This window comes from Diadema setosum, chromosome 17 (genome assembly GCF_964275005.1).
Source record: "Diadema setosum chromosome 17, eeDiaSeto1, whole genome shotgun sequence".
Taxonomy (NCBI): Eukaryota; Metazoa; Echinodermata; class Echinoidea; order Diadematoida; family Diadematidae; genus Diadema; species Diadema setosum.
The window spans coordinates 6,942,612-6,950,654 of NC_092701.1; the positions used below are offsets into that span (position 1 = coordinate 6,942,612).

At 37.9% G+C, this 8,043-nt stretch overlaps 1 protein-coding gene across 1 annotated transcript; it reads right to left on the bottom strand.

Annotated features, from left to right (window-relative positions):
* Positions 1-3,116: 3,116 nt before the first annotated feature.
* Positions 3,117-7,731, bottom strand: LOC140240450 (small ribosomal subunit protein uS2m-like). Its single transcript, XM_072320221.1, has 3 exons — positions 7,642-7,731; positions 7,050-7,163; positions 3,117-5,489 (listed from the first exon to the last, which is right to left on the bottom strand). The coding sequence occupies exons 1-3, from the start codon at positions 7,706-7,708 to the stop codon at positions 4,831-4,833; spliced, it is 840 nt and encodes a 279-aa protein (XP_072176322.1). The 5' UTR covers positions 7,709-7,731; the 3' UTR covers positions 3,117-4,830.
* Positions 7,732-8,043: the final 312 nt, after the last annotated feature.

Consider the following 8,043-nt stretch of genomic DNA (forward strand, 5'->3'; position numbering starts at 1 on the left):
AAAGTATATTCAAGTTTGATGAGCAGAGTAAACTCTATAAATAGAGAAACACAGAATGATACAAATTTTGTTATTAAAAGGAGAATGAAAACCAAATATATGTACAGTGCATGTATATTTATACCTCCGCCACACATAGTGTGAAGGGGGTATATAGGAATCACCGTGATGTTGGTCGGGCGGGCGGTCGATCGGTCGGTCGGTCTGTTGCAAAATCTTGCGTCGCGAACTCCTCCTGCAGTTTTGAAGCAATTTAAATGAAACTTAGGGTAAATGATGATATTGAAGTATAGATGTGCAAGACATATTTTTTGTGTTTGTCGGACAATGCGTTGCCATGGTAACCATAATTTAACCAAAACCTTGTGGATTGAATAACTTTCATAGTATTTAAGCAATCAATTTCAAAATTGGTATCTATGATGATCTATAAGTGTAGTAATGCAAGACACTCTTTGTGTTTGTATTTGACAAAGCGTTGCCATGGTAACCGCATGTTTTCTTCGAAATCTTGTGGAGTGAACAACTTCCACAGTTTTGAAGCAATTGAAATCAAATTTGGTAGGCATTATGGCCTTGAGGCATAGATGTGGAACACATAATTTTTGTGTTTGTCGGACAATGCGTTGCCATGGTAACCATAATTTAACCAAAACCTTGTGGATTGAATAACTTTCATAGTATTTAAGCAATCAATTTCAAAATTGGTATCTATGATGATCTATAAGTGTAGTAATGCAAGACACTCTTTGTGTTTGTACTTGACAAAGCGTTGCCATGGTAACGGCAGGTTTTCTTCGAAATCTTGTGGAGTGAACAACTTCCACAGTTTTGAAGCAATTGAAATCAAATTTGGTAGGCATTATGGCCTTGAGGCATAGATGTGGAACACATAATTTTTGTGTTTGTCGGACAAAGCGTTGCCATGGTAACCATAATTTTACCAAAACCTTGTGGATTGAATAACTTCCACATCATTCAAGCAATTAAGGACAAATTTAGTATGTATGATGGTCGGGAGGTTTAGTTATGTAAGACACCAATGTGTTAATATAAGAAAAATGTGTTGCCAAGGTAACCACTCATTTTTGTATCAAATTGAACCATTTAATCTATGAAGGTGAAATTTGGTGTGTATGATGCTCTTTAAGTGTAGTTTTGCAAAATGTCCTTTGTTTTGGATCGGACAGTGCGTTGCCATGGCAACCGCATGGAGTGAACTTCTTCCACAGTTTTCAAGCAATTGAAACCAAATTTGGTAGGCATTATGGCCCTGAGGTATAGATGTGGAACACATAATTTTTGTGTTAGTCACACAAACTGTTGCCATGGTAACCACAATTTTACCAAAACCTTGCAGATCGAATAACTTTTCCATCATTCAAGCAATTAAAGTCAAATTTAGTATGTATCATAATCTAGAAGTGTAGTTTTGCAAGACACCAATGTGTTAGTTTAAGGAAAATGTGTTGCCATGGTAACCACTCATTTTTGTATCAAAATAAACCATTCAAGCTATGAAGTCAAATTTGGTGTGTACATGTATGTGAGTGTAGTGATGCTGGGGGAAAGCATGTTTCCATTTGCTGTAAGTTTTATACTCAGTGTCAATTCTGTAATTGTACAGTAAACTGAAATTATTCTGTTTCCAATTCGACAAATGCACAAACTTGGTACACATGTATTAACGTCATTGCCCTCATGACATCACACACTATAAAGCAACACTAGATAACAACACTAGATAACAACAGTGATAATTCTAGTTGGGTTGAGTAAATGGAGCAATGAAAGTAGAACAAATCAGTGAAGTTTGAGGAAAATCAGACAATTGATTCAGAAGTTCTGAATTTTTACATTTTTGGTGCCACCATTGGGAGATGAGAAAACCACCACATTTCATGACATCACTCATGGACAATACTGTACAAGTTGTACATATACTAAGTAGGTGATTATAAAGAAAACATACACCTGGATATAGGATTCAACATATTTTCATTTTTCTGTCATAATGAGATAGCACTTGACGTACCTCTTTCAGAAAATAAGGGGAATTATGTCACCCTAGTCATTGCCAGTATGAAGAGGACAGAATGTGTACTTTCACTTTAAAAAAAAATAATAATAATTTTGTGGAATTCTCCTTATATTTTCATTGTCCGATGTGTGCTGTCATGAACTGTTGTAGTCTTCTTATCCAGCAGGGGCAGCACCACAACTGTTGAATGGATCGTCAAATGGAAATTTTTCGCGGTGTTGAAATTTTTGCGCATTTCGCACAACCAGAAAATAGCGCGAAAATAAAAGCACGCAAATATTTTTGCTTGCCATACGTTCCAGTAGTTGACGTCTTGATTCCATGGAATTAAAATCACGCATAATTCTTACCCTGCCAAGCGCAATTAGTTGTGCAAAAATATCCACTTTTACAGTAATATTTCTGCATTTACTCAATCCATGTACCATTTGGTTTATATTTGGATTCCCCTTTAGTACTGTACAATACATTAACCATAAGTGGATATTGTGACTTATTTTTTTTTTATTTATTTTCTTTTTTCTTACAATGGTATACCACTAAGGAGGAATTTGAGAGGGTAATTTTTGAAAATTATTTTGACACAGAATTGTGGTAAAATGTTGTGTTGGCCACTTGGCATATCATGATCATGCAAGAAGAGAGCTTTTGTGCTGTATGTGAAGGATGTATCGTGTCCTAAATTTTAAACTGCATCATTAAAAGAAGAGGTAAACTGATGCAATACTTTGTGTAAATCAAGTTGTATTTGATACTATAAAAAACTGCTGTATATATTTTTTCGAATTGAATGAATGTTCAATTTCCAGTGTCTTTCTCTGCAATTACAAATTAAAGATGTGACTTCATTCATAAAATGTCAGTGGGTTACTGAGTATTATGTGAAGTTGTCATCAGAAAATTTCAGAGTTCCCAAGCAGTTCCTATTCTTCTTTGCGATTTAATTCACACACACACACACACACACACACACACACACACACACACACACACACAAGTAAGCAAGTTTAAAAGTTCACTCACTTTCATCTTTGCCTTTTATGCAGCTTCAGAAAATCCAAGATTCAAGACTAACAGAGGATACGGCACATGGAGTAGAAATTCAGTCTTATTCAGGCAAGTGCCTACACAGTGTCTGTCCACACACAGTACAATGTACAAATATTTATGTTGAGGCATATTTTCTGACATAAATAATGAGTACGCCAACCTCATTCATCAAATAGTTTTGCAGGGAAAAGCTAATTTCTTGCTGTTACCATCTTAACTCAAATGGTTGCAACTGAATGGTTGCTGCCTAGCTGATGCAGAGGTGACTGCAAATAGAGCAAGGTTGATATTGAAAGGATTTATGAAAAGAGACCCTGCAACACTTCTCTTCATCGGATACGGGTTCCAAAATCAGTGGCATCTGGAATACACCTTTCATTCAAGAAGCACCCTGCACATCTACATTGTTGCACTAGGTTGGAATTTTGATGGAATATGTAGCAAGTTTAGAGGGACTGTACAGTACTGGTTGAGGTGAGTATTTAGGTTTATAACATTTTTTGGTGAGATAATGAGAAACCTCTCATGGAAAATGAAAGAGCATGTAATTTCAAGAAGGATTCAATGTTTATTTAATGAAAATTTGCCTTGAAATGGTTGAGATATCCAAAAAAGCGATTATAATAAAATTGACATGCCACAACTTTTATAAGGATCTTTGTTTTATGTTGTTTTTTGGTATCTCGGCCATTTCAAAACCAATTTTCATCAAATAAACTTTTGATTCCCCTTACAATTGTAAGCTTTTAACATTTCATGTAGTGGTTTCTAAATACAGTGTATCTCACAAAATGTTGAAAGCTGAATTCTCACCTTAACCAGTACTGTACAGTCCCTTTAACAGTCACCTCCAATGAAGCATAAATACAACTGTACAAGGGAGTGGGGACTTTAAAATAAGGATAGAGGGGAGATTTGTTTACAGAGTGAGTTGTCCCAAACCCTTATATCAAAGATCTGGTAATCTTTGATTTGCATCCAAAAGTACATAAAACAAATGGTGAATATGCCATTTCATACAAGCAGGTTTGCAGACACAGAAAATCTTCTCGGGAACCAGAGATGATGTGCACTTGCACAACAAAATTAATCACCTGGAGTAAAGTGCAAAGCCAAGAAAAAAGATGATTTCTTACATTTTTCTGCCACTCACAAAAATGCATCTGGGCCTTGTCTCTTTCCTTCAGGTTTTCTCTTTTACTTCTTTATGTTTCATACGACAACATGCAACTTTCTCAAAGAAGTGGTTCAAGATTTCATGATAGACAACAGAAGGACTGCATCTTTCAGGTTATGGGCTGGGACAATTGTAAGTCTATTTTTAATAAAAGAGAAGATTTAAGCTGTCAAACATTTGTCATAGTGCTTTGAAAAAAAAAAATGCTTATAATACATTAAAGTATTGAGTGCCTCATCTTTAGAGTGGCAAAATGTGCTGTGATGGATGGCTAGTTGAGTTTTGGTTTGTTTGTTTGTTTATTCTGTTTCTGCCTTAGACAATGACAACAACATAATGAAAGGCTTTTCATGTTGAGAAGCAACCATTGGATGTTGCACACAAGAGAGGAGGAATCCATACGTTAGTCTCGATAGTTGCTCCACACAACTCTGGATTGTCCATCTCTTTTGACAGTTTGTCACTTTTCCACAGTTCTCAAGCACACTCTTAAACAGATTTAGTTCACAACTCTTTTGCCTTTAAAGTCATGTGCATCAGTCTTTGAAGACAGGAGGGACCATCATACTGGGGATGACTCCTGCTCTTTCCTTTTTTGCTTGCCCAGTAAGACAGCTTCCTTGAACAACCTGATGTAGAGCTCCATGGCACTAGGTGTGTCATCATTCCCTGGGACAGGGTACGTGATCAGGTTTGGGTTGCAGTTGGAGTCCACGATGGCCACAGTGGGGATGTTCATTTTGGCTGCGTCCACCACAGCCTGGTGCTGGGCGAGGACGTCATTGAGGGTGTTGAAAAACACCAAGAGGTCTGGGAGACGTGTCCCCGGCCCCATCTGGATTTGAGCGTTGGTGAAGCACCCTTTCTGCCAGCGGCGCGTATGGGCGTACTCGCCGCACTGCCGAGCCATCTCCTCCACATCGTGCGCGAACTGCGGTGTGCGGCTTACAAAGAGAATGATGCCGCTGCGGTGAGCCATGTGCGCAGTGAAGTTGAGGGCGCTGCGCAGGAGGGGCACCGTCTGGTCAAGGTCAATGATGCACTGCTCACGCCGCGTCCCCACCAGGTACTTCTTCATGCGGGGGTCCAGCAGGCCTTCCTTGTGCCCGAGGTGGACCCGGGCCTCAAACAGGTCCCTCCTGGTGAAGAGACTCTGGAGTCCAAAGAAGTCTTCATGCTGCAGGGATTCATCACTTGTGTCAGACTTTGTCTCAACTGCAACTGCAAAAGTCAATAAACATAATATCTATATTCAAAGTCACATGCACCTATAATTGTATTTTCTTTCACTACATTTGATATGCAGCACTGTTAACCAAATACATGCACACCAAAGTGATTACTATGTGTCATTACACCAATGACTCACAATTTCTTTGTCCATTAAGACAAGTGATGTCCGAGGGACTTAAAGAATTTACCTGATTTTTTTATGATTGGAAGTTGATTCACTCAACATATCTGGGCCCTGTTTTATCAAAAAATATAATCGATTTTAAATTTCCTTAACGCACAGGCTGCCATAAGGCATCTATAGACTAATGATTGAAATCAACTTTATAATCAATTTTAACTCTTCATAAAACAGGGCCCCATTCTTTAAAAGCAGTCCTTTAAAAGCAGTCTAAAAACTCACTTGTTTAAAGCCTCAATTTGACTACTCATTACATGTACTTGATATTTGTATGTCCTTTATCTCCTTCACTTTCTCTTCCTTCTGCGCCTAGAGCACTCTGCAGAGTGGATTTGGCGCTATATAAATCACATCAATTATTATTATTATTATTATCATTCTAACTTTAATTCAAATGATAGCAATCATATGCTGTTTTCTTATTTGGCTGTAACATGGTAAAAATGAACACCACTTTGGTATCAGAAAAACACAGAGCTTGAAATGTAGTCTGCAAGACACCATCTACAGTGAAAGCAGGAGGTCTCAAACACAGATAGACTCCTAAAAATGTGGTGAACATATCAAGCTTGTACACAAGTCATTTAAAGTTACAATTATCCCTTCATCTTGAGGTGACTTGAAGCCAATTTCATAGCGTATTGATCATTAAAAAAAAAATCAGAAACCATCAAAGGTGCTTTAGTAATACTTTGACCAACAAAATAATAGCTTCTTCATGACTTTTGCCTGTGAACACAAGATATCTAGTTAAAAAAAAAAAAAAAAAAAAAAAAACTCATGGCACAAAAATACTGATCACACAATTTTCTTTCACTCTAAAGTGCAGGTACACATGTAAAACCACTTCACTTTACAATCCAGAATCTTCTTTTTGTTCACAGAATCTTCTTTTCTTCAAGGAAAACTACAGGAGCCACATGCATAAAATGTTTGCTCACCCTATGATACATGAGAGATTCTAATGAAATAAAAAAGAGCCACAAAGACTGTCAGTTATTATTCTAAAATTAATTTTCTATGATTTTACACATGTTACTGCTTCTATTTCATATTGCCATACACAACATTTCACTGAGTAGCGAGTACAAGCAAAAAATTTACGTGCAAGTAATTTGACAACTAGCTTTACAATAGCCCCAACAAGTTTAGCCAGAATTTGTATCCCTTTCGAAACAAATACATGTAGGCCTAGCATCAAGAAGTACACAAAACAACAGTTCCCATCTACATGTCAATCAAAGTTTCCATGAGGTAACTGAAGGAATTCCACAATTAACACTCTTATCTAGGTATGCTCAACTGAACCGATGGTCTTCCATCGTGTAGTTTTAAGCTTCTTTACACTCATACCATTTTATACCAACCTTCTGCATCAATTCCATGGTTGAACTCCCTTGGCTGTGCCTGAGAACAGAGACCAGCTCTCATGAAGGTACCCAGCAGATCATTCTTTTTCAAGCTTTGGTGACAAAGGACACCTGAAATAAAGAAATTACATATTTTATAAGATAACACTTGGTATAAGTATTATAACATCAATCATTATCGGTCAATTTAATGTCACTCTGTAAGTAACTGTTTACAACTAAAAATACAAGTTTCTTAAAGAGAGAAAGACTAAAAGCTAAAAGCTAATTTTAGCTCGCATTCTGTTGCAACAAATATCACTGCTTTGTGAGTCTATACTGGAAGCTTCAAAATATCATGACTATCCTGTTCTAATTCTGACTTGAATGAAATTTCTGTCTTTCTACAGCTAGGGGTCTACATTAGAAATGATACGTAAATGATGTGTAGTATTTGCCAGCAAAATTATAAGTTACTGGGACTACAGCTACACTTGCACAATTGAGGATAACGTGTGTGACAGTGTCGGAAATCGATGTACCATTGTAGTTTCCTCTGTTTATCCCATTATACAATTATCAGCAGTCAAAGCATGCACTGTGTTCCTACCTGCATTACGAGTTAAAAAGTGCTTGAAAACTGACAGCAGGCTTGGTATCGCCATCGCCATTTGCATTTCCACAGTGTCTTCGGTCTTTTTCCGTGTGAGATCTTGATGCTATGATTATGCAATCGCTTGTGACCACGCGCGCCGGCGGCGGCGCCACCACAAACAGGTAAACTGCGCCCGCGCCCCCGCTAAAGATCGTACACACTCGTAAAACGCTGGCTTGGTTGCGGGGAGGAGCTGTCATCCGGAGGTTGGACGGACCAACGCCTCAAACGCGCGGAAGCCAACGATAAAAGAAAGCATCACCGATCCGCTCTTCAGATCTTGACTTTGATCTTTACAATATTCTATCCATCCATCCATCATTGTTGATGGGAAACTCCACTCTGTCGTGTGTCGCT

Bases quoted from the DNA above. Each gene is read 5' to 3' on its own strand.
- LOC140240450 (XM_072320221.1), bottom strand. From the start codon at position 7,708: ATGCAAATGGCGATGGCGATACCAAGCCTGCTGTCAGTTTTCAAGCAC. The intron at 7,164-7,641 runs GTAGGAACACAG...TCTTTATTTCAG, and splicing joins CTTTTTAACTCGTAATGCAG to GTGTCCTTTGTCACCAAAGC. The intron at 5,490-7,049 runs GTTGGTATAAAA...TGACTTTTGCAG, and splicing joins CCATGGAATTGATGCAGAAG to TTGCAGTTGAGACAAAGTCT.